This window comes from Gallinula chloropus (genome assembly GCF_964237585.1).
Source record: "Gallinula chloropus genome assembly, chromosome: 8".
Taxonomy (NCBI): Eukaryota; Metazoa; Chordata; class Aves; order Gruiformes; family Rallidae; genus Gallinula; species Gallinula chloropus.
In genome coordinates, this window is record NC_140093.1 from 12,713,138 (window position 1) to 12,740,601 (window position 27,464).

At 47.3% G+C, this 27,464-nt stretch overlaps 2 protein-coding genes across 2 annotated transcripts; one reads left to right on the forward strand and one right to left on the reverse strand.

Annotated features, from left to right (window-relative positions):
* Nucleotides 1-308: 308 nt before the first annotated feature.
* Nucleotides 309-22,935, reverse strand: DRC9 (dynein regulatory complex subunit 9). Its single transcript, XM_084267149.1, has 10 exons — nucleotides 22,907-22,935; nucleotides 17,615-17,762; nucleotides 13,937-14,172; nucleotides 13,347-13,475; nucleotides 11,215-11,296; nucleotides 4,206-4,367; nucleotides 3,922-3,996; nucleotides 2,248-2,379; nucleotides 910-1,011; nucleotides 309-474 (listed from the first exon to the last, which is right to left on the reverse strand). The coding sequence occupies exons 1-10, from the start codon at nucleotides 22,918-22,920 to the stop codon at nucleotides 331-333; spliced, it is 1,224 nt and encodes a 407-aa protein (XP_084123275.1). The 5' UTR covers nucleotides 22,921-22,935; the 3' UTR covers nucleotides 309-330.
* Nucleotides 22,936-23,162: 227 nt separating this feature from the next.
* RPL35A (ribosomal protein L35a) lies at nucleotides 23,163-27,186 on the forward strand. Its single transcript, XM_084267151.1, has 5 exons — nucleotides 23,163-23,211; nucleotides 23,617-23,659; nucleotides 25,396-25,548; nucleotides 26,403-26,547; nucleotides 27,127-27,186. Exons 2-5 carry the CDS (start codon nucleotides 23,649-23,651, stop codon nucleotides 27,148-27,150), a joined length of 333 nt encoding a protein of 110 aa, XP_084123277.1. The 5' UTR covers nucleotides 23,163-23,211; nucleotides 23,617-23,648; the 3' UTR covers nucleotides 27,151-27,186.
* Nucleotides 27,187-27,464: the final 278 nt, after the last annotated feature.

Genomic DNA, 27,464 nt, shown 5'->3' on the forward strand with positions numbered 1-27,464 from the left:
GAGCCTGCAGAGAAGGACCTCAGTGCAGGTGAGTGGCTGGGCTGTTAACAGCGTTACCTCCTGTCAGTGTCTGTGGAGCACTTTGGGGGATACAGTGTTTCCCATGCTTCAACGCAGTTCCCTTTGTACTGGAGACCAGAGTCTCTGCTGTACAAGGGCAGCTCTGAGGCCTTAAGAGTTACTGCAGCTTGGCTGTAACTATGTCTATCACCAACCCTGTTCCCCAGAATAGTCCAAGCTCTGTTACATGGTTTATTTTGTCCTGTCAGACAGACAGACTGCAGCGCCCTGCCCAGCAACAGCCCTCCAGCATGTCTGTGGCCAGGCTCCTTATCGTGTCTTTTTCTTTGTTCCAAGTTTTTCCTTCTTCCCTTTTTCTTTCTGCTTTGCTGTCTGTCCCTCCCGCATCTTCACGAGGGCCTGGTAGGGGCCCAGGTGTCTGCGGACCATTGTACCTTTCCACCAGGCCTGCAGCTGCAAGGAGGAGAAAGAGAGAGGTCTTAGGGGAAATCTCTCTGCAGGGGTACCTGGTATAGCTCACTGCCCAGAGCACATCCCCTGTGCTCCCACTGTGCACAGCAGTTGGGCCTGTGCCAGTGGAGGGCATCTGCAGCTGGCAGCAAGGGGAAGAGCAGAGGAACTGCCCTGTGAGCCTCCCTGTATCACCCAGGCAGTGGGGCTGGTGTGATGAGCATGGCCCTGTATCATTCGAGGTTCGCTCCCTGCTCAAACCTGCAGCTAGCTGCTGGCTTTGTGTCTGCCCCAGAGGAAATGGACAGGCTTTACCTGTCCTTTGCTCGTGCCACCCCACACCAGCCAACTTTCTCAGGCCATTTTCTGCCTGAACGAAACTTGACTCCCAACTTCTGATGGATGGAGCAGCACTGGCTCAGCTTTGCTCCCCTTTACCTTCAGGATGCTCTTCAGCTCCAAGGCATCCTGCTCTAGTTCTCTTCTTCTGGCATCCTTCTCTGCCCGGTCACTGATGATGGTTTCCTCAAAAATCTGGCACTGCAAAATAGCACAGGGTTGATGGCAGCCACATGAAAGAGACATTCCCCCCTAACTGGCAGGGCCAGCCATCGAGGTTCCTGCTGCCCAGCAGCTTGTTGAGGCAGGGCAGGGCTCAGCTGGACCCTGGTGCACTGAGTCTTCTCCTCTGCCTGCTCCCCTCATCCCCACTGCCTGCTTCTCACAGCCCAGCCAGGGCTGCTCCAGACAGTGAGTTGTGGTGGGGAGTCCCCAGCCCCTGTTCCAAGGAGCTCCCGGGCAGCCCAAGGGTAACATGTCAGCACGGACCGTCCTCCTCCCCCTCCTTTATTTGATCTTTCCTCATTCCAGATGGCAAATGCTGCTCGTTACCACAGCCCATCCTAGGGCACTGGGAGCTGCTGCCAAAGCCAAACCTCTTGTGGCCTGGGTGTAATTAACCCTCCCATCCTGTGCTGTGAAGTGGCTGGTGTGTCTGATGGCGTCTCGGGCAACAGATGGTGGGAGGAAGGACCCATGGTCCCCCAGGGTAGGCAGCAGATGATGTACAAACTCACTTGGGATGCCAAGGTGACAGTGTACAGAGTGAAAAATGAGCCCACAAGCAGGGAATCGTCTCAGTCCCATCATCTCAGCCCCAGGGACAGTAAGGAATGATTACAAGTTCATTCCTTCTGGCTTTAAAGCACCCCTTCTTCTAGACACTTCTCCCTGCCCCGTGCCACGGGCTCTGCTGTGTGCAGAGCCCAGCAGTTAACTAAGGAACCAGAGTGGGGCAGGGATGGTTTTAACAGGAATCCGTTCCCTGAGAGCCCTGTGCAGCTGTGACTGAGCATCACAGGAAGGGATGAGCTGCCCTTTCAGGCTCAGCCCCTCTTACCCAGATGTTGCTCGAAGGAGCAGATTTCTTCAGACTAATGGTGACAAACTAAGGGGAGGAGTATTGATGGGATGGGACAGTGTCTTTACCCTGCACAAAGGCTATTGACAGTGCTCTGATTACATGCTGGTATTTGGAAATAGCTGGAGGGGAAACATCATCATCATCATCCCTCCTTATGTCACAGGTGGCAAATAGAAGATGACTACTCCACCCCTGCCTTCCCAGGACCAGTCCTCATAACCCCTTCCTACATCTCAAGCTTACTGATTTATATTTGTTTTCCCATGGTCCTGGTTCCTCACCTGAACGAGGGTAGGAAAAAGCCAGGATGCAGTTCTGCATGACTGAGCACTGACCTGCTGCTGCTGTCTTACCTCCTCAGCAAGCCTCTGCAGCGTTCCCATGTTGTTTGCCTTTGATGCTTTCAGGGCGTCCAGTTCTTCGTCTTTAGCATCGGTGTCATTTTCGTACTTGTCCACCCAGTATTCCAGCTTCTCCTCCACCTTCTGCACGGGGACAGAGTGATGCTCAGCACCATACAAAGAGTGTATGAGGAAAGGTTTGCTACTCTCATCTGGCCAGATCTTTCAGGACCATGGTAAGAGTCCCATGAATTGTGCACGGTCAATGTTTCCTTCCTGTCTAAGCCTTGAAAAGGGTCAAACCCCCAGGACTGGTGATAAATTACTGGTGGGTTGCAGACCCTTTGCTAGGGCTGTGGCACTGGACAGGGGATGAAGAGAGGCTGGGCTGGGCTTTCAGAAATGCATAAGGGATGGAGAAGGGCTGGGTGTAGGTTCTGTGTACAGAAGGGGGGTGGTGTAATGAAACAGTGAGGAAGCTTTTATCCTCTGCCCAGCTCCCTGTCTGCTTTCTGGATTAAACTCAGCACACCAGGAACAAGGTCCCAGGGGACAGCACTTCACTCTATTTCAGGTTGTGAACTTGGCTTTGTCTCACTGGTGAATAGGAGGGCAGGTGTTGCTGTAACAGTCACGCAGATGACTTCCTCCCATTCACAAATAGCTTCTCCATAGCAACAACCAGCACTGCCTGCATGGAAAAATAATCTGAGGAAAAGCATCGATCTCATTACGGTGTCACAGCTGGACACACAAGGGAGATGGGGGGAGGGGGCATGGTCATCCTCTTCTCTGTGAGTTCCTATAAAGCCACCAGCTGCTGTCTGACCACAGAGAGGCTTGCATGTTGTGTTCTGCTAGAGGTCAAGCAGGCTGCAGCTTGTTCTTGGCCAGTTCCCTTGCTATGAAGCATTGCTCAGACTGAGGTGCTGGGCTACAGAGGACATTTCAACTGCTCTCAAGATACAGCACTTTTCAGCACTCAAATGACAGTTTTTACACTTTATGATTATTTTTTGTTCCATTTTGTACTGGCAGTTACATGAGGAACCCCACAGTAGGAGAGGCTTTTCCCCAGGTGTATGGTTCAGGAGATGCTGGGCGGTGTTACTCGCGGTAACGGGCACCGCTGCTGCTGATAGGAAAACTCTGAACCTTTGGAGCAACAGCACAAGGATGCTGGTGGCTGTTTGCTGCTGAAAATGGGTACAGTGATTGTGAGTTAGCAGTTAGCCAACCCTGACTCCCCCTCACATTAAGACAAGGCAAAACTGAGCTGGCAGTTTGTGTCATCTCCTTCTCAGTGCCCCCACCATGCAACACTTGGCTCCGTGATGCTGTTGCCCTCACTTTGTGTGGTAGCACTGCCCTGAGTCACTGGGAGCCCCAGGTACTGCCAAGGAAGGTCTAAATAAGCTTCCAATTAGCTGAATACACCTATCTGAGGGAGGAAACATCCCTAACACCTGAATAAACAACGCAAATAACTTAGTTTTAAGGAAATGTTTCCAAATGCAGTAAATCCCAAGTCTGGAAGAGCTGGGTTAATTAAGACCTGAAGATAAGTAGCAGCAATCAGGAACCTGGTAAGTTTGACAGAGCAATAACTGGTTTTCTGCAGGCACTCACTGATGGCATAATGTTTATCAGTTGCTATTTCAGGCATTAGCAGAACGTCACACGCACCTTATGGTGTTGCCGGAGGAAATTTTCAGTCTCCGTGTGGACTCGAATCTCTTCCTCAGTTTTGCTCCTCAACTTCTGCCATCAGCACAGACAGAACACATGAGAGACAATGTTAGTGCACACCAGTGAGCACACACGTGCCACTGAAGGCCAGCCAGGGGATCAAGAGCACAGGAGCTCCCTGTGTAGTCCACAGACATCTCTCCCAGTGATGGAACTGAGGGAGGACTCTTCCCTTACTAGCTAGAGGTGCCTTCCAGCAGGGACCATGAGGAAGGGCTTACCTGAATTTCCTCCTCCAGGAACTTCTCTGCATTCCTGCACTTCTTCTGGGTTTGGTGGACCTGGAGGTCTGTGCTTTTCTTCACGTAGCAGCTCTCCATGTTTGTTTTGGCCTTCATCTCCTGGAGCTCGTCTTCGAGGTAGGCAATCATACTGTCTCGGTTCTAGTGGAGGAGACAGAAGCAGCACAAAAGCAAGCTTGGAGACAGGGTCAGCTCACAGTTTCTTAATGTCTCCACTCCCTGACACACTCAGAAGAGAAAAGGCCATCTATAGGCTTCACACTTTCCCTGATTGTTGCTCCATTTCATCCTCTGCTTCAAAGGGAAGTTTGTTTTCTAAAGCCGTACAGGAGGCAATTAAACCCATCAGAGTAATTAGCTCTGGAGAGGACGGAGTGATGAACAGATTGGGACAAGACACCAGGGTTCTGGTCTCTGGTCCAAACCATTTCAACTGCTTAAAGTTAGGCTTTCCTAGCCTCTTGGGTTAGGCCATCTCAAAGAGTGATCATCTGTACGAGGAGGGTAAACACCTCAGCCCTACACACACCAAAGTCTGATTTCCTAAACTATTTCCTTACTCTTATTCCTTGGATTCATTTTTTTCCTAATTACACAGCAACTGTATAAACAGCCTTTGGCAAAGGTGACAATCTAATCCTGTCCCACGCATAGGTTTGAACAGTCCTTTCTTGAAGTCTTACAAAGTGGGATGGTGCCCACTTTGTTGGAAAAGCATACACCCAGGGCGAGGAGGAAGTACCAAAGAAACACTGGTGATGAGTGCCCAGCGTAGTTTCACAATGCAGCTGAGATTTCCTGGAGGAATTCTGTCCCCAGGAGCTCCCCCCCCGACAGGAATCCTGAGACACACACCCCATTTATCCAGGGTTTAGAGTGTGCTCAGGAAGCAAAGCATGTTGCTTGGATCGGGATCGTTGGTTTGTTTCCTCCTTTTTAATGAATTTCTTTGAGTAACAGGTAATGGTTCATTAATCTGGGGTCGGGACTTGGAAGATCCACCTGTAAAATGAAAAAGTCTGGGCTTCTGTACTAAAGAAGAGTTAAAGAAGGTCATCAAAGTCTCCAGTGCAGTTCTGCAAGATGGACCTTCGTGCCTCTGGTCTGGCGCCCGATTGCTCCATTACCCCTTTCTCTTTGCTCTCCCGCCATGCTGTGACAGCTCTGGCAGCCTTCAGCCAGACCTTGCAGCTGAAAATGAAACACTGAAGTGCTGGCATTTCAATGCTTTGAAGCCCACATATCTTGTCTCCCAAGCACCCTCGCATTCCTCAGCTCTGTAAACATGGAAAAACGCCACAGGAAGAAGCCAGCTCAACAGGGCTGTGTTTAAAAGCGTGACTCACTTGGAAAAGGTTTCCTTCTAAGAAGAGTTTGTAACGGTTGGAAGGAAAAGCCTTCCCTCCCCCTGCACCCCTTGTCGGACATAGTTAGGAAAAGTAGCTTTGTAAGGCTGGGACAGGCAGGGGCCTTGGTGTTTTGTGGGTTTAAAAGTCAGGCACTCACTTTTTTTGAAGGTTTCCAAGATCAGATATTCTTTTTCAGCCCTACTGTCATATGACTGTGGGCAGCTACAGACACGGCCTATTTATGCCTTATTAAGGGTTCTGGTTATGGGCTCTGCTTTCCCTCCTGTTACATTTTGGCACTGGGAGGGGGTGTGTGTTTTGTGCTCCTGGTCAGTAGACATGGGAGCTGACCATACCCTGTACTGTGGGGGAATGATGTCTAAATGGAGGGGCTGGCAGAGAGACTGGGGAGATGCTAATGAAAAACACTGATTTTTTGGGGCTAGGGCTCAACAAAGCCAAGTGCTGCTGATGTCGGGTGTTCTTGCCATCTGCTAAGGATCTGCAAACAGGTCAGAAAAGAAGGGTTCAGCCTAAGTTACCAACTACTCAGATATTAGAGAGGTGAACACTGCACCAGGGTCTTTTCTTTTTCATTTCATATTTTAGTAAACGGCCTTTTGATTCCAGCACCCCAGCCAGGCTGGAGGCCCGTCTGCTCGCTTTGTTTTCTTTGTTGCATGGCATGGTTGTGGTTTGGATTTGGTCTGTGGTGTTGTAAAACATCTCCATTAGAGGTGGGGAGTCTGGGGGCTTGGTTACACAATCCGAACCAGACGGGAAGTGAAATGCAATACCCCGTGAGTGGTTTATAGCAACACTGTTGCTGGGAGAGGGAAAATCGTCTGCAGGCAGCTACCACAGCCCAGCTGAGGGACCTGGCACTGCAGAAACAGGGCACATTCACTACTAGACTGCAAGCAGTAAATGCAAAAGTAAATGCCCAAAGCCTGTGGGCACCATCTGTGGAGTACGCTGTTCTCTGAACTTCCAGGGGCAGGCACTGGGAAAATGAGTTCATATTTATTCATTCTGGTTTGTCACAGCAAAGGTCCCAGCCAGGACACGGCGTGTTCTCATACAGTTAACGCAGCAAACCCCTGGGCTGCTTATTTGGGATGACTTCAGCCTTCAACCTGCCAAACCAAAGATGCAAAATCCTACCTCGTGTGTCCAAAAGCAGAGACTGAGATCAAAACCCGGGAAATAGCTGACAAGGGCCCGTCTGCTTTGCAAACAGGTAAACAAGCTGATTTTCTCTGATCTCTCAGCTCCCAGACATCAGCTCAGAGGCCTGTCTGCCGCTGCTAGCCGGTGCCATAGGAGTCTGCCCCACAGATGCTGTGGGCTGCAAAAGCAACTGCGCTCAGCTGGAGAGGGTACGCTGTGCACTCCTGTGTTTCCCTTTGCTTTGATTTCTCTCTCTTGTGAGCGCTGCCTCCACCTCTCAGCTCTTCCACGGCCATTAGTATTTACAGCCACTTAAAAATACAGCTGGTTGCAACCAGCAAATGGGAGTGAACAGTCTGAGGAATTCCTCCAGCAGCCGGATAAACCCCCTGCCGCCAGCAGCGTACCCACTGCCCCACATTTGGCTGGGGCTTGGAGGGGCAGGGCTGCTGTGCTATGTGCAGGCAGCGAGCACACCAGCAGAGCCCTCTGCCTCCTTGCTCCCAACACTGAGTGTGTACGGGCTCAAGGCTTGCCACTAGCAGCTGCTGTATCTCAGCTTGCAAAGCCTGAAGATATGCTTAGATCCACACACCTGCTGCGCCCTGGACCCGCTTCCCCCGAAACCACAGCGCAGCCCTAATAGGGCCATAGCCCCCATATCCATCCGGGCTGCCAGGTCATCCCCCTGCTGCAGTCCCCTGAAAGGGCAGCAAGGCCTGGAAAGTCACCCAGCCTCGGTAACATGGCATCTGCATGTTACTGGTAACATGGCATCTGCAGCCCTCCTGCTAGCTCACCTCCAGCCCCAGCAACTGCGCGTGTGAGCTGTGCCAGGGGTGCTTTGCTGGCAGAGGGAGCAGACCTGCTGTTGGCAGCAGCACTCTTGTCCACTGCCCTGTCCCACTGGAGCCAGGTTTGGATCTAGGGCTCCAGCTCCGGGTTCTGCTGAGCTTGGGGCTCTGCCTCGGGGCTCTGGGTTCTGCCCTGGGGCTCTGCCAGCTGAGGAATGAAGCTGCCCAAGAGCTCAGGACCATTGCAAGCCTCATCACCTGGTGCATTTCTCCAGTAGCAACACGCACCCGTGGGTGTATATATATGTTTAAAACATTCCCCCCCAAGCACTTTGTTAATGCATTTCTCCTGGGAAAGGTTAAGGGAGGAAACGTGACGGATTTCAGTTGTGCTACTACACGCCCTACTGAGAGGCGCGCTGGTACCATGGAGCTGGGTGTGTGATCAGAGCCCACACAGGGTAAAAGTTACAGACCTGTTTTCCCCCTTGCTGTGGTGCAGCATCTTTGCTTTCTGCCTGGTATGTGGCCTGCAGTGTTGCTGCTCATTATAAAACTGCACCATGACTTGCACATGAGCATCCTGCAGAACCCCCAGGGCGTTAAGAGCTCTCTGGGTGAACAGCAGTGCAGGAATTCTGAAGTTTACATTTCCCTGATTTTCATGATAAACTATATCATGTTGTAGGATATTAACTGGTTTCAAAATCTGTACAGGCTGCTGTCACTTGCCTGGGAAACCAGAGAAAATGAGTAAATTTGTACAAGCTGGAAAATGAACACTACAGCAGCCAACTCCTGCAGCCAAACTGGAGCTGATGCTAGGGTGATGCTCCTGCACGGTGGGGTAAGAGCAAAACCAAAGCAGTCATTTCAGCTCCTTTAGAGACATCAGTGCTTTCCAGAGGAAAGAAAACAAAATAAATAGGAACATTTAGCATTTGCTTTGTGTTCCATTAGAAAGAAAAATGAGCTTAGCAGGCTAATACAGCATTAATTAGCATCTCATTAAGAGCTACCAAGGCTGAAAGTACCAACATGCAGGCAAAATGAAGGGAAGACTGTGTTTTTCTGGTGCCATGATTAGATTTTCTTGCTTTTGTCTTCTTCTCCACGAGACTGGAGACAACCATGTAGGCTTTTGTCTACAGGTCTGTGCATTATTATTGTTCAAAGTACTCCAAAATCAGCAAGTTGTGTTTGTGTTTTTAATTACTTGGCAAGGTGACAAATCATGCAAGTGTCTGTAAAACTGCCTATGGGAAAATCCCATATGAGGCAAAGAGAAATTATTCTCCCTTGGGAGACAGTCAGACACCATTATTTTTGGCACAGGAGGAAAGCACTGCTTGAAAGTAGTCTTGGCTTTGATTTGTTATCAAAGCTGAAACTATAAGGAAGCCCAGAAAAGGACTTGTAAGCTGCAAACACAAAAGCCCAGATGAGTGCAGAACCACTTGATGAGGCAAACAAAGCAAGAACCAAATTAGCAGAAGAGCATCGTCTCAGTGCAGGAGCTACACACCTTCCTATGGCTGCAAGAGGTAGGAGAGGAGCAGGGCAGGACACAGAGAAGTGTGCCTGACTGCAGTGCCAGGACATTGCTGCTTGTGTGACATGGGATTCACAGACTTGTAGGGGTTGGAAGTGACCTCCAGAGATCGAGTCCAGCCCCCCTGCCAAAGCAGGGTCCCTAGGACAGGTCACACAGGTCGGCAGCCAGATGGGTCTTGAATATCTCCAGAGAAGAAGGAGACTCTACACCCCCCTGGGCAGCCTGTCCCAGGGCTCTGTCACCCTCACTGTGAAGTTCTTCTGCATGTTGGTGTGGGATGATTGCAGGGCATTGTACACCAGTGCCTGGGAAGGCATTAAACCAGACCAGGTATGTGTGCTGTGTGCACAGACACTGCAGGGTGTGAGGAGCACTACCCAGAAGCATTACCTCATCATGGTCACCAGTTTGGGCACTGGCAGAACAGAAACTTCCCAGTAGCTGTGGGAATCTGACTGAGAAAGGGACAATGTGCAGAAGCAAACAGACAACATGCAGTCTCTAAGCCTGACCAACTATCCAGCTAATTCCATTTAACTGCCATGCAGGTGTCAAGGGACTTTTTGGTTGTTCCTCAGGGCCTGGAAATAGGCTCCCATACCATCTCCAGTGGCAGTAAGAATCATCCTGTAGATGTTCTGCTCAAATCTGTAGGGAAAAAGAGTTCATGCTTCATTTCTCTTTTAGTTCCCACAACTGTTCTTCCTTGGTTTGTCTCCTAACTTGCTATCCTTCCATTTCTTTCTGTGACTTCTTTCTCCTCTCAGTTACGTTCACTTCCCCCCCCCCCGCCCCAGTGTTCTTTTCATCTTGCCACACTTCCAGGGCATCTTATGCATTTCCAGGATCTCTGCTAGTCCAGACAAATGAATTATCCTATCTTGGACATTCCTACTTTCTTTGCTGCTCTACTATCTCCTCTGGGCCTCTGGTGTTCTGTCAGTTACAGATAGCTGTGTGTGCTACCCGTGCCAGTAGATCCTTCACGTTCTTACAACCATCCTGTATTTACAATTAAACTTTTCACCACACATGCATCCAGGCTGCCAAAACAAAACCTTAATCTTTTATAAACTGTACTTCACCAGCATGTCAGTGGTTTAAGATTCCTCCGTAGCCAACTCTGTACTGGTTTGATCACTGTCCACTCTTGCCTAAAGACAAAACTCAGTGAGACCGACTCTTTCATCGGATGCCCTGGCTGTCCTCTTGCTCAGCACTGCACCAAGTGTCACATTCTTGTTCCTTCTTTGGGTCCTTGCACAGCTCTGAACCTGCCTGCCTCCTGCTTGGTTTCTGTCACACACTCTTCCCCTGCTGAGCAGGGCTGGGCTGTGTTCCTGCACAGAGCTGTGTGTGCTTTGACTCTGAAGCACACGCAAGAGCTGAGCCTGAGTTGTCTGGTGAGCATCAAAGTGATCAGGGGGGTGTCATTCAATTGATCTACGCCTGTGTAGCCAGTCTGACACGTCCAGAGTGCCCCAGACTTACTGTGCACACACACCCCATTTGTGTGCTGCAGACAGAAGGGCTGAAGCCTTCCAGAAAGATCAGGCTGACAGCGTATGTGCAGTAACACCGACCTGTCCCTGTGTAGGATTTCCATGTTTGGCATTTTCTAAATGCCTAGAAAAATAGATTAAAATCATGACATTCTCCCCAGAAAAAAAATGTAGGAAGAAAACTGGCATGGCCCTGTGCCAGCTTTATTTCTTTCTCACTCCCTCATCATGACACTTTCTTCTGTGCCAGGTGTCACGTCTGTGTGAGTAGGTGGGACAGAACCAGAGATGCTGCTCTCTGCAGACAGCTTCTTTCTGAGTGCAGATGCCTGTGCTCTGCCACTCCCAGCAGTGGTTTTGGGGTATTCTAGTTTGATCGTGGCTTCTCAGGATTATGAGTGTTTTGAGCTCCCATTTGAAAACCACTGGGCACTGCTCTTAAAGTCACTAGCAGGCTTATTCAGGATACCAAGCTTGATTACAATTATTATGCTTCTATATTCCTGAATGATGGCTTGTTACAGATGCCACACACACTCTCCTCCTGGGCAGCAGAAGCCAGCTCGCTAACAGGCTTCCCCTCACTCCAGCATGATGCCCAGTGCTAAGTGATCTCACCTGCAGTTCTATCTCGGTTTCTTTCTTGACATCTTGCAGCTGTTTCTCTAGGGACTTTACCTCCTTCTTTCCTTCCTCCTCCCTGGAGAAAAACAGTGAAATACAATTATTTGAAAATATATTTTTTTTTAAAAAAAAGATGAGTTGTTTACCCAGAAAGGGAAATTCCTGTCTCCTGATCCATCCCAACACTTAGCTGAACACTGTCCCACTTATCCTGCTCACTCAATGTGTTTCTAACAGCTGAACTAAAAGAAAACACAGAAACTTGGCCTGCTTCTTTAGACCAGCAGAAGACATGCTGCTTCCCAGGGGTAAGTAGGAAAAAAAGGCATTCTCCTCCTCACTCTGAGCCTTGGGGAGGCAGCACATCTGCAAGTCAGCAATGGACATCCCACCAAAGGTAGTGACATGGTAAGTGCATCCTGAAAGAAGAGGTGCATGGCCTGAGCAAGGAGGGTGGAAATGAAAGGGAGAATGAGCCAAAAAGCAGGGGATGCTCTTGCTGAAAGTCTGGTGTGGACTTGAGGATGATTTGTTTCCTGTAGCAGGGAGAGAAGCAGCCTATCATTGAGTGATGGTTTCTGCACTTTGAGCAAAAATCTCCATTTCTGCTCAGAATTGTGCCTGGTCAGCAGACAGTGCCAAGTTGTGTAAGTTTTATTATATAAATGGAGAATATATTTTTCGTATCAGCCTGAAAATCCTTAAAATCTGTCAAAAAACCCCACTGTTGCAGGTTCTGAGACCTAAGAAGGGACATGAGCAAAGGCCAAAAGCTAGAGAGGCGTTTATCTCTCTAAAACAAAGCAGATGCAGATGTTCTAGGTATTACAATCTAATTTCACTGAATGCTTTCTAAGTTTTTATGTTTATGATTTGATTTAAAGCCAGTAAATACTATAGTTGGTACCTGAGATTTCATACCCTATCCCAACCTTAAAATCAAACAGAAGCTCCTGCAGGCTGCTCTCAGCCTGGTGTATTGACACAAAACCAGACAAGTGTATATTCTATTGAAAGGCAGGTCAAGTTCATTCTATGGAAAGAATGTGTAGTAGAACTGCCAACATAGTGGCTTGAATGGAACAAAAAGGATTATGTCCCTTCTGATTACAATTTGTCTGCTCCTTTCCACCTTCCAGTATTGGATAGTTTTTCCACCAGGAATTGCTGCTTTCATTTTTGCTTTCTGTGCCTTCCATGGATTAACAATAAATCCCTTGGTTTTAGACAGTGGAAGAGCTGGGTTTTGTGCCTGAGATCCCATGTATCACTGGAAGCTGTGGATTGCCCTGGAGACAAATGCCTGAGTCAAATACCAGAGCTGTTCCAGTAGGTTGGACTCATGACAAATCATGACTTGGAACAGCTTTGCTGTCTACCCTAAATGATGGACCTGAGCTGCTACACAGAACAAAGTACCTTTCAAATGGTCTCTGCCACACTTGGGATTAAATTAGACCTTTGCATGATAAAAAGCCTTTCCAAACCTCTAGTGCACAGAATTCTGAGCTAAGGAATCACCAGTTTGAGTTTAGATGATAACAGAGTTGTACACTATAAGATCTGGGACAGAAGAGGACCTGCAGTGAAGTGGCTGCTGGATTAGCCCTAAATAAGACAACTGTCTCTGTCACCATCTGTGCTAGCCCCTCGCTGGAAGGGGAGCCTGCTAGCATCTGGGTCAGAGAGGATTCTCCTGGGCATCACATAATGCAAAGACCGTATGTTGCTGTCCCTGGTTTGAACAGATTCTCTGCTGCTCTGGCTTTCACTGGGGACACGAATTAAAGATCAGGGAGCTCCTACATCACATTATGTTTTAATTGATGTGGGGCAGCATTTGCATTAATGCAGACACTGGTGTCCTCTGTGGTCAAAGGTCAGGCAATTCCTACCTCCGATCAGTATCAGAACCATCAGTTATTTCTTGCTGAAGGGGGAAGAAGTGCAGTTTGTAGTGCAGGCAGAATAATTCAAATTGAAAAAGCAGAATCCTGTCTGTATTTTGCTGGGCTTTTTGTTGTAGTGAGGTTTGGGGGTTTTTGTTTTCTTTTTAGCATGCACAGAGCAGGCAGGGGCTTTGGCTTTCTCCAGTTAAGCAGAGAAGTACTGAACACAACACTGACCTGATGAGGATGTCATGAAACTTGCTCTTTTTTGCCTTCTCTTGCTCAATAGCTTCTATTAGGCTATTAAATGTTCCTGATTCGTGCATTGTTTTCATAGTGACAGTGATTACATCACTTGCATACTGCCTGCCAGGAAGAAAAGGAACACAAAACAATTTATAGGAGCTGGTACTACCGTGTGTGGCACCTTCATCCATTACTGTTTACAGCTAAAAAGGTAAGGAAACATAAGATCCCATTTCTGTTCTTACCTCCTATCAAAGCCAGGAGTGCTTCTCCCATGGCTAGGACCTGGCCTGAATTCTGCCCAAGCAACCATTATCAACTAGGTAATGTTTTGCAGCTCAATTCAAAACAAACTGATTGTTATTACTTGGCATCCAGAAGCAAGCAAAGGCCAGAACTGAATGGCCTATGAAGCTAGACCCTGCTGCTCTCCTGAGAGGTATTCCTTCCAGACCAAGACTGAGGTTGACCAGCAGTGGCAGAGAGGGAAGCTTGTATTTTTGCTTTCAAGAGACAGACTGAGAACTTCACAGCTCTGAGCATCCCCCTCCTGATAGCTGTCATATTTGGGCTTCACTCACCTGTCAGCCTGAATTTTTCTGAGATCCTCCACAGACAGAGCACCGTGTTTCTTGGCTCTACTGGAATGATGATGGGCACTTTTTTGATCTTCAGTTTTCCCCAGTTTCTGCTGGCTTTTCAGAGGTGTGGAGGTAACTATTTCCCTATTCCCTTGCTTTGCTGACATAAGCTCTTGGTAGTTAATGTCCCACTCCTTCTGGGTCTCTATGATTTCTTTCATTTCCTGGCTGCTAGTCTGAAAGAGAGAGATTTGCCTGCATGTTAGGCAGTAGAAATAAACCCTCTGCAACATTGTGTGAGAGGAAAAAAATATTAATAAGAAACTAGAATGAAGCTATACCAAGAGCAGGTGATGATTGTGTGTGTTACATCCTGCAATGTGCAGAAGAGCAGAAATGTCTATCTTGGTTAGCTCTGAGCACACAATGTAGGCTTATTAAGATTTATGCAATCAAAAGTCATAGAGTGACAGGACTACAAAAGGTAAATTCATCTGCCCCAAAAGAAGATGCTTCAGACCATCATTCCTGTTCTTAACAACCACCTGCAAAGGAGACTATGTACCCTCCTGCCAGGGCCAGCACATCACAACAATCTTTACTATAAGAAAGATTTTTTTCTCCTCAGCTGCAGTTGAGCACCTGGCTTCTTGTCTCAGCCTTTGCAGGCACAGAGAACAAATCATTCCTTCCTCACAGCAGCTTTTGTGCAGTAGAAGACCACTAGCCAGTGTGCCTGCCACCTTCTCTCCATCTTAGCCATTTCCCACAACGTTTCCCTACAGTATTATTGTTGTAACAAGAGCTGAAATGCGTGGAAATAAGGGATAGATATCAACTGTGGAAATAAGGGATAGATATCAACTATCTGCTTAGATGTTTGGTTGGGTTTGGTTGGTTGTTTTTTTTTTTTTTTGAGAAAGTGACAGCAGAGGAAGTAGAACATGAATTCAAAGAAGAAATACCAAATACTGGCAGCTCTCTTTGGCACAGAAAGGTGTCCTGTGGCCATGTACAATTTTATTAAAAAAAAAAAAAACACTCCTGAAAAGCATAAGCATGCTAAAATAGCTGGGGCCTTGCTTTTAGGAATTTCTCTGCCTTACATGCTCTGGGTAAGAGTGAGGTGTGCATGCTGGGACCTTAAAAGATAAAATTTTCCTTCCCCCCTACCAGCACCTCTGTGGCTGAACACTTACTAGCAGTGCCACTGAAGACAGCTAACACAGTCCCTGCCAGTCCCATCCTTAGTCCATAGCTGCCTACTCCCCACCCTGGCTGCTGGAGGAATGGGTTAGAGAACTCACTGAGCTGAAACATTTTCCAGCAGAAAGGAGGGGAAATAGTTTATTTTTAGCAGCACCACTTCTCAGCCCAGCTCCCTCCACAACCACACACACGCTTGTGCCAGCACAGGGCAGAGTGAAAACCAGTGTCTGGGGCAGCGATTCCATCTGCCAGCAGCACTTCCAAGAAGTGATTTGTCAGGTGAGGCTCCCTCAGTGGTCTGTGATGCTGCTGCAGTCCGTGGGGTGCTGTGAAAGGCCCTGCAAGGAGCAGCTTCGTATTTTAGACACCTCCAGATGGGAGGAATCAGCCCCTGGCAGTGCCCGACTGTCCAACGACTGCAGGAGTCTAGGTGACTATGTGTGTCATTTCTGGACAGTTAAATTTACATTACATTAATCCCATATATATACAGGCCAATGAAAATTACACAGTTAATTAGGAAAAATAAAAGGGGGGGTTAAATAGTTTGCTGGGCATGGTTGTACTTCAGAAAGAACTAATTTTGTCAAACAAACTGTTTTAATATCATGTAGATGTTATGGATGTTCTGATAGATGTGTTTTAATGTCTGGGAAAGTTCAAGACAGGCTATAACTGGATTGTCTGTAAACAGCAGGGACTTACACACTAATAATTAGCAAATAACTATGTATGAGCAAGGAGTTTGTAAACGGCCTGTGTTACCATCTGTGTAGTCTCTTAGCTGGTTTATCTTTTGCTGGTCTTTTGTCCCAAATTCAGCAAATAGAAAGGCTGCCTTCCTCTGGGGGAAACAATGTACAACAGTCCCTGATTTGGGAAATGAGTGAGGTCCTGGCCAACACTGTGATTAAACCTCTCAGAAATGTCCTCAGCTGAAATTTAGATGTCAGTCCTTGAAAATGCCATTAACTTGTTTGACTGACAGAGCTCCAGGGTGCTTTGCAAATACTGGCCTTCTGCAAATACAATCAAATGTAAACTGACAAGGGGGAGGAGTAGCAAATTACAGAGCACCAAAGTTAGCCAGTAGCTTCCCAAAGCCATTTGCTTGTTTCTAAATTGTTTCCTTCTCAATTTGTTTTGGCATCTTTAAGAACACAAGCAGGGTTTACAGTCTATAAGAAAATCATGTTTTAAGAAGAGACATGGAAAAAATGAGCATCTGTGATTTAAGTGAAAAGCTAAGGTGTTTTTCTCTATAATTTAAGCATACCTTTAGTAGATCTATCAACCTGAGCCTGTGTCTCAAGGAAAACAACTCCTACCATCCTGGACATATGCTCTTTCTCCGTATTTTTGCTGCTGGCACATCAGGAGTTTCCCATCCAGCATCCTCTGAAACAGGTGAGGCTGGCTCAGAGGGCTCTCCTAAGGGGAGGAGTGCCCTCTATTGCACAGTCTGAGCATCGTTCACGCCCTGAAATTCACTGTCACAGCAGCTCCTGGTGCTCTGCAGCATGGGTTTTTTGAAAGGAAGGCAGTATGGAAAGCAAGCAGGTAGAAAACAACGTGTTGATTTACCATCCCCTTGCATTCCTAAGCGGCACAGTAGACAGCGGGAACAGCATTAGATCCAAAAACTCAGATCCCGGGTTTTATTTCCACCCTGATTACACTGGGTTTTTTCATTTTTGAGCTCCTCTTAAAAAAGAACTTCAGATCTGCTTAACCTGGAAGCAGCCTGCTATGACTTAAAATGTGTGAGAACAGAGCTTAAACCCATTTACCCCGGGGTACCTCCTGTGTGCTGTGTCAATCACACACCTTAACCACCACGAGAAATACCAAACACCGCCCTCCACAGCCAACAAACCTCTGCCTGAGCACTGGGGCTGCTTCTCTGTTCCTTCTACCTCCACCAAAGCCACTCAGCAATGAGTGAGTTAGTCAACTAACGAGTAATGGACATTGAGGACAGGGAGTCACTAATAATTTTGAAGTGGAATCTTTCTCAATTCATTCTGTGTGGGGACTAGAGGAAGTTTAGCATGGATTTACAGAGGGATGGAATTACTCTGGGGGTTTTTTTTTCACTCTGTCAAATATTCTAGTAATTTTTATTTTAAAATATCTGCATAAGAACCTAGGTATGTTTTGCTTCCTTTTCCTTAATCCTTTGCATCTAATCACTGACATGTTAAAATAATAAGCCCAGGACCCTCATCTTGGGTCAGCAGGGTCCTTTGAAGAAAGTCTTGACAAAGTCTTCTCAGTGATGCTGCAGCACAAATATTAATGCAGGTCATCCCTGAACTTTTACTGTGGTTCTTCACCCAAGGGTCTTCACACACAGAAAAAACATCCAGATTGATTTTTATTTTTTTAAATGCTGCTAGAAGACCTAAAACCATCACAAAAAGAAAATCAAGAGAGATTTCTTTAAAGAGCAGGGATAGAGGCACATACATGGCTGGGGTCTGTCTTGCCCTCGGATGAAACCGGCATGATGCATCCAAGAATTGAGAGCTGATCAATGCAATTCTCCAGCACAGCAGTAAACAGCAGAGCTTCCAGATGAGTGAATTTTTCCATTTCTTTAGCCTCAGTGCTCTTGCTAAGAGGAACAAAGACAAAAGATACCAATGACAAAGATGGTATGATGTTAGTCACAGTAGTTTACACTAAAGGTAGCCCTGAAATAGCCTTATTTGCAGGCTTTCATATACTTCCCTAGCTTTGTTTATAGCCTTTCATACAGTGTTTATAAGAGGAGCCCAGCTCTGCTAATGGCTGTATTCAGGGACAGTGGGAATGTTTAGCTTTCATGAAACAAAGTGGGTCCTGGTGCCTCCTACATTAGATGGGTAGATAGGCTGAGAAGGGAAGGGGAATGGGAGGGACAAGCTGGGTGAGGTGGCCTCACGTTCAGACCTCTGTCGTTCTGTTTCATAGCAGATGTTGGGTTTTGGGAACTGAGGGAATGAAAGTGCCTTTTTAAAAGGGGAAAAAAGAAATCCACAGCTTTTATAAAATCTCAGATGGTGAATCTTCATGCTATAATCATTCCTCTTTATTACTGCATAGCCTTAACACTTTTATGACCTCAATCCCCTGGGCAGGAACTGTTACCACCTTAAGATGTTGAAAGTCAAAGAGCCAGTATCTGAACTAAGTAAACTATATTTAGCATTCTGTGTTGGTTTATTTTAAACTGCATTTCAAATGTGAAACTGCCCTAGTTTAGACTTAAGCATTCCTTTGTCTAGCTTACAGATGGAATACAGTGAAAGCTCATCTAGGGAACGGTGGAAATTCAGTGTTCATCCAAGTGAAATTGGTACATTTAGAAAAAAGCCTAAGACAACATCTGCACAAAAATGGAGATATTTTCAAAGATTTTAAATGTTTTGGTAAGCCATTAGACAGCCCCTGTACTCATGAAACAGGTATTTCTTGTCTAACACTTAACACAGATGGAGTCTGAGGTGACTGAATGTCACTGCAATGGAAGCACCAGCATCCACTAACAATATCTTCACTTGGCTGCTGGACCTACAGCTGGATTTGTGCCACCTGTAAAATCCTTGAATAAACATACTCCAGGTCTGCAGAATATTACAGCCCAATCTGTAAGCATGCCAAGGAAACACAGACAATGCCTGTTAGCATGATTAACAGGGTAAGACGTGGCCACATTCTAAGAAAGTTAAAGAGGTTTAGATGCAGTTATGCTCTGGATCAGTGGAAATCAGTGATTTCTCATAAGTGACATTACAAGTGTTTAAAAAAATGCATACTCACTATAACTGCTCTGAAATTGTTAGCATTTGTCCACATATGTTTTTGTTGGGTTTGTGGAAGAAAATACAGCATTTTACAGCTGGAACATGGAATTCATTTCACTTGGGCAGAAAAATGTCTCAGTGCAGGTTTATTAGGTGTCTGTTAGTATAGTGATAGGTAAACCAAACGAAAATAATGTAGATGTTATGTATTTATTTCTTGATGTCCCTGTCTCTTGCAGTAAGTTGTTAATGCAAGATGTACTGAAATGTGCTGTCCTTTGTAACAGAAGGCAACTCTCCTTGTGCATGAGGCTATGACTAGAGAGCTGAGTGTGTGAGTGGCATTCTTCCTCACAACAGCGGCGTGCACGAGACTGGAGTTCTGCTCCTTTCAGCTTAGACCCTTCCCATCAATCAACTGAATAGCCCAGAATTCAAGACTACCAGGTGCACAGCCTCACAGTAAGGATTTTCACAAGAATTTCTGCTATGAGGTTGGGAGCACAGGGTGGAAGAGAGGGTGTGGGGGTGGCACGGCTCCAGTGTTATGAACCATGAATAATGCAAAGTAGCAGGACCAGTATTTGCAGCAGATAGAAAGAAATATTAGTGCCAGTGTGTAAGGCATCAGCAAACCTCATATAAGGCATGGTACATGTTGCTAGTAATTTGTGTTAAGAGCACAAGATGTTTAGTGGGGTGATCATAGGAATAGAAATTCTGGTTTACAAGAGGTTAAAAGAATTGAGGACTGTGATTACTGCTTGTAAACACACAGGAAGAGTAGATACCAGGGAGAGAGAGAGAGCTATGTAAGTTAAAGGATTATACTGGTCCAGGGTCAAAGGGGTGTAATTTCCCCTAAGACAGGCAATTATGACAAGGTTTCGAACTTCTGGATGGATGAAGATATGCAACAGCCTTTTAGACAAGATAATGGTAGAGGCACACTAAATAATTTCAAGAAGCTGGCTTAAATCATGGCAGGAAAAGATAACAGCAAAGGAGTTTACTGTCCTTATACTATTTATACTGACTTACCTAATTAATCCCACCATTCAGGGCTTTTGATGGTCACCTATGACTAAGAAGGGACTGGTTTCCTCCCTTTGCTTTGGGGAATTTTTCCTCCCCTTTCTCATTGCTATTAAAAAAATGCTACAGCTTGAGATAGGCATCTGATAATATCATTAATAAATAAATAGCTAATAATAGTGTAATAAACTAAAAGCATCACGTCTCCTTTCTTTCCAACTTTGGAATCCATGATAGCAGGGAGGTGCACAAATTAAGTACTTTTACACAGAGAAAGTCACCAGTGTCTCTTTGCAGTCAGAAGGCACTAATAAAATATTTTTAAATGTTTCACTCATTTCTGATACAACCACAGAATCTTTATGGTTAGAAGAGACCTCTAAGGCCATCAAGTCCAACCATCTGTCCAGTACCACCATGTCAACTAAACCACGTCCTGGAGTGCCACGTCTACATGGTTTTTGAACACCTCCAGGACTGGTGACTCCACCACCTCTCCAGGCAGCCTGTTCCAATGCCTGACAGCTCTTTCAGTGAAAAAATGTTTCCTAAGATCCAATCTAAACTACACTCCATATTTTGAGTCTAAACAACATAAGAATAATCTATTACATGTGGAGCACTGAAGCTAAAAATATGGTGAATAAAAGATTTGCTGTGAGATAGCTGTGACAGATGATTACAATAGCATTCTTGAAAGAAGAAGTAACACTTGCAGCTCTCATAGGAAAATGTGACTTATTTGAAAACAAAGGAGGATGCAATAGCTTTTCCTCTATCCCATCAGCAGCTTCTGTCTAGGAAAGAATCAACTCAAGCTATTAATGTGAGTCAAGAAGGCTCACAGCTGGAAGGCTTCTCTAAAGCCTGCGGGTTTGCTCCTCCTATCTACCTCCTCTTGCAACCATAGACTCACTCAGCAGATGCATGTGCCAAGCCAGTACACTCTGGGCTTGTGTTGACTTGGAAATGAGAAGGAAACCACTGTCTGGGGCATTAAGAAACACTACAAGTAGTAAGCTGCTCTCTCTGGGTTTTAGCACAGCACCCACAGACCATCCTGATGCAGCCATTGGCATCGACCTTAATCACTGTGCTTTGCTCAACTCCTTCATTAAACTCTATTAATTTAAAAAAAAAAAAAAGCATGTGAAGGATTCAGCTTCCCCCAAGAGTTTAGGCTGACATTCTTTCCCTGCTGATCTCAAGGGAAAGAAAAACATATCAAGAAATAATTTTTCAAACAACTGTATAAAGGTCTGGCCTCCAGTTCCTTTGGGGACTGCGACTGCCTCTGCTGTGTGAGAGCCCTAGATAGGCATTTCTCCCATCCTGCTGCCTGATAAACTGAGGAAGCTTCAAAGGCAGCATTTTTTGCAGCATTCCTCTTAGTCTGTTAAGGAGATACTGATGAATTCCAATGAGAAAATTCAAAACTGAGAATATCACATCTCCTTTAGCTCTGTTTCACAAATGATTGACAAAGAGAGATTCTGTGTCTCTGGGGTGGCAGTGGCTAGGCAATAAATCAGAAATACCTTTGTTTTTACCCCCCAAAAAATGTCTCTTAGGCAAGCAAAATAGTTGTGGCTTTACAGGACTCTGCCTACCACTACAGACATTGGAATATAAGTTGCTCATTTGAAAAAAAAAAAAGAGAGAATAAACTTTGAAAAGCTGAAGTAATCTTAGTTTTGGGTCAGACATGCAATTTAGGTTTCCTCCTGATCGTAGAGCAAGACTTTCTGGGCCTGGTCTCTGAGGCTGCAGTGGTGAGAACTTGGGAGAACCGAATGCAGGAATGAAAGGCATGGTGCTACTTTTAGCTGTATGTCCCATGTGGGACTAAATCTGTATGGGACAGGAAAAGATAAGTTTTAGGGAGTGTTTATTAGCTGTGGCATCTCTACTGCTGGGAAACAGAGTGTTTTACCAGATGGTTTATTCACCTCTGGTCCTTTCTCTGACCAGAGAGGTTCCTTGCAAACATCAGATACTGTTAACTGGGTAGAGTACTGAGCACTGTTTTGCTTTCTACCTCTTCCTTAGAAGCTCAAAAACTTATTTAGAGAATCCATAATATCCCATCTCTTCCCTGCCTCTACTTCTTAACCATTTAATCTAAGAAAAACTTGTGCTTCTACATGCTTATGAGGTATTGAGGGCTTCTACCCTGTCCCAGCAGTACAGACAGGCTTAGTGCTCCTCCTGGACTGGGATCTGATTCCTCAGTCCAGGTTGAAGCTCTCCAAGCCCAGCTGGTGACAAGATGACAATAGATTTCATTCCTGTGATTAAATTTTTCATCCAAGCGCCCCTGGCACACATTCAGGTGCAGGTTAAGAAACTTAGGAACAAAGTTACAGTGAAATGACGGGCTGACAGGGCACGTTTGGCATTGGAGGAAGTTTCTAAATCACTTAAACGGCTCAAGAAATGGTCCCGAATTTATGGCTGTGTGAGGGGAGTGACAGAAGTCATGAGTGAACGACCCTGACCGGGGGAAACGGGTAAGCACTGGCTGCCACCTGCTCTTCTTTGGGAAAGCACGGGAACGCTGGGCTTCGCAGCCGGGACCCGGGTGCAGGGAGACATGGTTTCTGCCTCTAACACGCGGTTTCTGCCACCGGGGCAGTACTAAAAGTAGAATAAACGCTGAGATCATTCGCTGGCTCAGGGTGAGAAGGGAGGGAGACGGGCAGAGCAACCAGAGAGGAGCCCCGGCCGCCCCAGAAGCGCCAAGCGCCGCCCTTCGCCTCCCCGCTGCCCCCTCGTAGGGCTCCCCGGCTCGTTGCGCCGCCGCAGCCGGTCCTCCCCGCCGAGCTGCAGCCCCGCTCGCCCCGCCGGGCCCCCCTTCAACCCCCGCCCCCATCGCGGGTGCCCAGAGCCTCCCGCCCGGGCGCAACCGGCGCGGAGCTCAGCCCGCCGCGGCGCTCACCGGGACGTCTCCATGGCGACCACCGCGCTTCGGGGACCTCGCGGGGCTGCCCCAGCGGGTGCCTGCACGGCGGGGCCGGGGCCCCCCTCCGCAGCTCGCCACCGGCTGGAGGAAGGGGACGCGGGGGACGGGGAGAAAGGCGGCGCTGGGGGGAGTCAGTGTGCCCACCCCGCCGGGGCCGCCTCGGTTTTTGCCGCTCAGGCGATGCTGGCGGTCGCCTGCGGGGGGGTCCTTCCCCGCCCATATCCCGGAAAGCGGCGCGGCTGCTCTCCCTTTCGCCGCCATCTTGGTTCGCGGCCGTGGGGGTGAGTGGGGACGCAGCGGTGTGGCGGGGGCGCGGGGGGGCTGTCCCGCGCTCCGGGACCGTCAGCGGGCGCGGGGCTCCCGGGGCCTTGTGGCCGGTCCTGTGCGGAGCGGGTAGAGGGCGGGATGGAGCCGATAGGCGGCGGATGGCGCCGGTCACAGTTAAGGGAGCCTGAGGCGCCCGTAGCATCGCGCTCAGTGGGGCAGCGCGGCGGGGGGGGTCCCATCCCTCCCCCGTGAGGCGGAGCCCGTCCCGGGGAGCCTGGCGGCCCCTCTGCCCTCGTCGCCGTGTTGTGAGCGGCCGGCGGGATCTCCCGGTCCCCGGGCCGGGCCTGCAGCGGCTCCGGCTCGCTCGGCTGGACAGAGCTGCCGGCCTGGGAGGCTCACGGCTTGTGTGTCCTTTCTAGGCCTGCTGGGACCTGGGCTTCAGGAGGACACCATGACCGGGAGGTGAGTGATCTCTCCCGCTGAGATGGCTCTCGTGGTACCTCTGTCACGCTTTCTTGCGAACCGAACGTTTCTGAGAGGGTTCTGTTAAAGTCTTGGCCAGCGATCCGTTTTCCTGGAGCTGCTCTCATTGGCCTCTGCCCAGTACCCCGCTGGGCCCTCTGTTAAACCCCCACAGTTGTGTCTCGTTTTTGAAGCCCGTGCCTTAACCTGGTTATAGCTCTGTGTATGCTGTGCCACGCTTGGCCCAGCCAGTCAAGAGATGCAGGTTGTTGACAGTGATTTTGTTAGCACAGTGTTTGTGAACCTTCAGAGTACAGTAGAGGCTTTGACATAACTGTTTCCCTGAGGAAGGAAGGTACTGTGCCATTGAGTTTTCCTACAGGTGTATGAATGTTGTGGTTTAACTCCAAATGGCAGCTGAGTCCTGCACAGCTGCTTGCATTTTCCTCCTTGGCAGGATTGGGGAGAGAACTGGAAGGGTAAAAGTAAGAAAAATTGTGGCTTGAGGTAGAGACAGTTTAACAGGTAAGGCAAAAGCTGCACGTGCAAGCAAAGCAGAACCAGGAGCTTACTCCCTGTTTCATTTACCCCATGACTTTGGGCCCCATCTGTTCAATGGACACTCAGGATAGGAGTGGTGTGTTGCATGGAGTCACCAGGCACCAAAGCCAGCTCAGGTTGGCTCACTGCTGCACTTGCACTCCCTCTCTTATGGCTGGTTCAGGTTCGTGCTAACCCATGGGTTACAGCAATTCAAAGGTATTTCTATTGCAGTCTCCACCCCTGGTCCCTTTGGGGCTGGTTATAGGGTTTACTTGTTTTATGTGTGTAGAACCAAGCAAGTACTTGCTGTGAAGAATTGTAAAAGAATCTCTTGTTGATTGTCACACAACAGTGGGGGGGAGCCTGTCTCTGTACTATAGACAACAGTTAATTCCTTTGAGGCTACAAATCAACAGCAGTTAATATCTTCTCCCACAGCACATACTGCAACACACCATTTATGTGGTGTGTTTCAGCCTAGAGAAAAGATGACTAAGGGGGGACCTTATTAATGTTTATAAATAAGTATGGGATGCAGGGGGAATTGGCCAGCCCCTTTTCAGTGGTCTGTGGAGACAAGACAAGGGGCAATGGATGCAAGTTGGAGCAGGGTGACAGAGCCCTGGGACAGGCTGCCCAGGGAGGTGGTGGAGTCTCCTTCTCTGGAGATACTCAAGACCTGTCTGGATGCCTGTCTGTGCAATATGAGCTGGGGAGCTGCTTTGGCAGGGGGGTTGGACCCGATGATCTCTCAAAGTCCCTTCCAATCCCTATGATTCTGTGATTCTGTATTGAAAAAAGTGATACTTGCTCATCACAGAGTGTTTGAAGGCGTTTGAAAACATTGTCAGGGTTAGGCTGTGGATGGACTCAATGATCTAAAGGGTCTCTTCCAACCCAGGTGATTCTATGATTTTATAACTCCCAGTAGCATTGAAGCTTTGGTTTTCCTATGAAGCCTGTTGTGTCAGTTTATAACAAGAAAACAGACCCAAAGTTCTCCTAAATACTTCATGTCCCAGTTACTCAGCTTTCCTCTTGACTGAGCAGAAGGATTTGCAGGAATTACTGCAAAGGAAGAGAGCGGGGTTTTTCCTCAGCTACATTTCTACTGATGAAACATCATGTTAGTTGCATTTACATTTGCTACTTTGGAATGAATTATAATTTGTAAATGTTTTCAATGCTTTCAGGCTGTGGTGCAAGGCCATTTTTGCTGGCTACAAACGTGGCCTCCGAAACCAGCGGGAACACACCGCCCTTCTGAAAATTGAAGGTGTTTATGCCCGTCAGGAGACAGACTTCTACTTGGGCAAGAGGTGTGCCTATGTGTACAAAGCTAAAAAGTAAGTCACTTTTTATTTTTATGCTGAATTAGCCAACTCTGATACCAGCCTTTGCAGATGCCAGGGTGGGAGTAGTCTGTTTTACCCCACTTTTGTTACAACAGAAATATGGTTCAGTTTATCAATAGAATGTCTGTGGGGTACTGTGTAGACCAGTTTCCTGGGTTAGTTTCATTGATTATTGTTACTTTAATTGGTGTATGTATTCTTAATTCAGATCATGAAATGATCTGAAATAATCATTTGCTGTTGCAATGATATCATAGACAGCAAATGGGATGGGAAACATTCTGCTTGAGGTTGGCAAAAACTGACGTCAGCCTGATAGAGCGTACTGAGGTGAGGTGAATTTGTGTTGAGTGCTCTGAGCTTTAGCAGCAGAATTATTTTGTGAAACCTGGAGGAATTTGTGTCCTGGCTTCTGCATGCCCATGTGGGAGCACAGTCGCTTCAGTGCTGGCATTGGTGGAGCCCTCAAGAACAGTTACAACCTCCCATTAGTTTTCCTTTGAGGGTAGTTGTTAGATACCTGGAGTTAAGAATTGTCTCCAGTGAAACTGATCAGACTGTTAACTTGACCACCATCCTTTCCAAGATGGCACAGAGCTTGTTAATAGTTCTCCAGTGGAGCTTATGGAAACTTCAAGCTGCGATGCTTCCCTCAGTGGGAAGGTACAGTGAAAATGACAGGTTTTAGCAAATTAGAGGTAAAAAAATGGAATGGGGTCCAACTCAATATGGCTGCACAGTAAACATTCCAGAAGTGCCTTACAGAGGTTGCACTGCCAGGGCACTGCTCAGTCCCCAACAGGGCCTGGACTGGTGTGCTCAGGAGTTCTTCTTCTCTCCTTCAGCAACACTGTAACCCCCGGCGGCAAGCCCAACAGGACACGAGTCATCTGGGGGAAGGTAACCCGCGCCCATGGGAACAGCGGCATGGTTCGTGCCAAGTTCCGCTCCAACCTTCCTGCCAAGGCCATTGGACACAGAATCCGGGTGGTGAGTGCATTTATTGTAGCAATGAGGTATTTATTAGCAGTTTTTGGGATGCATTTTAATTTCACACAGTGTGAGGGAAAACATGAGCCTCTGGTTGGTAAGCACTCCTCCTGGAGCTGGCTGCTTGTGCTCATTGCCCAAGGTTTCATTACGTTTGCTCAGGAAGTCTGGAAAGACTCACTGAGCTCCAGGACTCCTCCTCAGCTCCCTTCTAGAGCTATCTTGATTTCCCCAGATCTAGTACATGTGGGTTTTGTAGCCTTTTGATGGATTTTTCTCTTAGCTCCCAAAAGTTTTAACCGAGGGCTGTGTTGCTCTGGGACCTGTGCTGGCCACAAGGCTTTGATGAGACTGTGCCTTCAGGTCCATCACCCATAGTTTTGCTGTTGTAACTCCCTAGCGATGCTGCTCTGCTTTTTCATTCTTGCATCTCTTCAGTGTAAATGGGGTGGGGGGTGTGTTGCTTTTGTAGCAGTTGGAGAGATTGATGGTCTAGATTGTAACTGCAGAACTTGTGTTTGAAATGGTAGAGTCCAGTGATAGGTTTTCTAACGTTAATTCTGTTCTTGTCTTTTACAGATGCTGTATCCATCGAGGATCTAAATTTTTATTTGAAATAAAATGGAGAATCTCTTTAAATGTTTTATGTTTCTATTTTTATCCCCTCCACCTGTTTTGAGGGACTTGGTTCTTTTCCAGTAGCATATCAGCGTTCACAGCACAGGGAATGGAGCAGTGACCCTAAGCTAGATGATGAAATGGAGATGTGACCCCTGCTTTGCAAGGCGCTGGTAGAGCAGGCTACACTTCAAACTTAAATACCTGGCAGCCTTTACAGCGACTGTCACGGAGCCTGAATGGTTTGCAGGGCCAAACACTAATGTTTGTAAACTGTGCATGCAAGCTTTATATCAAAC

What these genes read in the sequence shown, in the direction of transcription:
- DRC9 (XM_084267149.1), bottom strand. An exon ending in AGAAAAATTCAGGCTGACAG is followed by an intron (nt 13,476 to 13,936) that starts GTGAGTGAAGCC and finishes TCTTCCTGGCAG; the next exon opens with GCAGTATGCAAGTGATGTAA. An exon ending in TCCTGGAGGAGGAAATTCAG is followed by an intron (nt 3,997 to 4,205) that starts GTAAGCCCTTCC and finishes TGCTGATGGCAG; the next exon opens with AAGTTGAGGAGCAAAACTGA.
- RPL35A (XM_084267151.1), top strand. An exon ending in TATGTGTACAAAGCTAAAAA is followed by an intron (nt 25,549 to 26,402) that starts GTAAGTCACTTT and finishes TCTCTCCTTCAG; the next exon opens with CAACACTGTAACCCCCGGCG. An exon ending in TTGGACACAGAATCCGGGTG is followed by an intron (nt 26,548 to 27,126) that starts GTGAGTGCATTT and finishes TGTCTTTTACAG; the next exon opens with ATGCTGTATCCATCGAGGAT.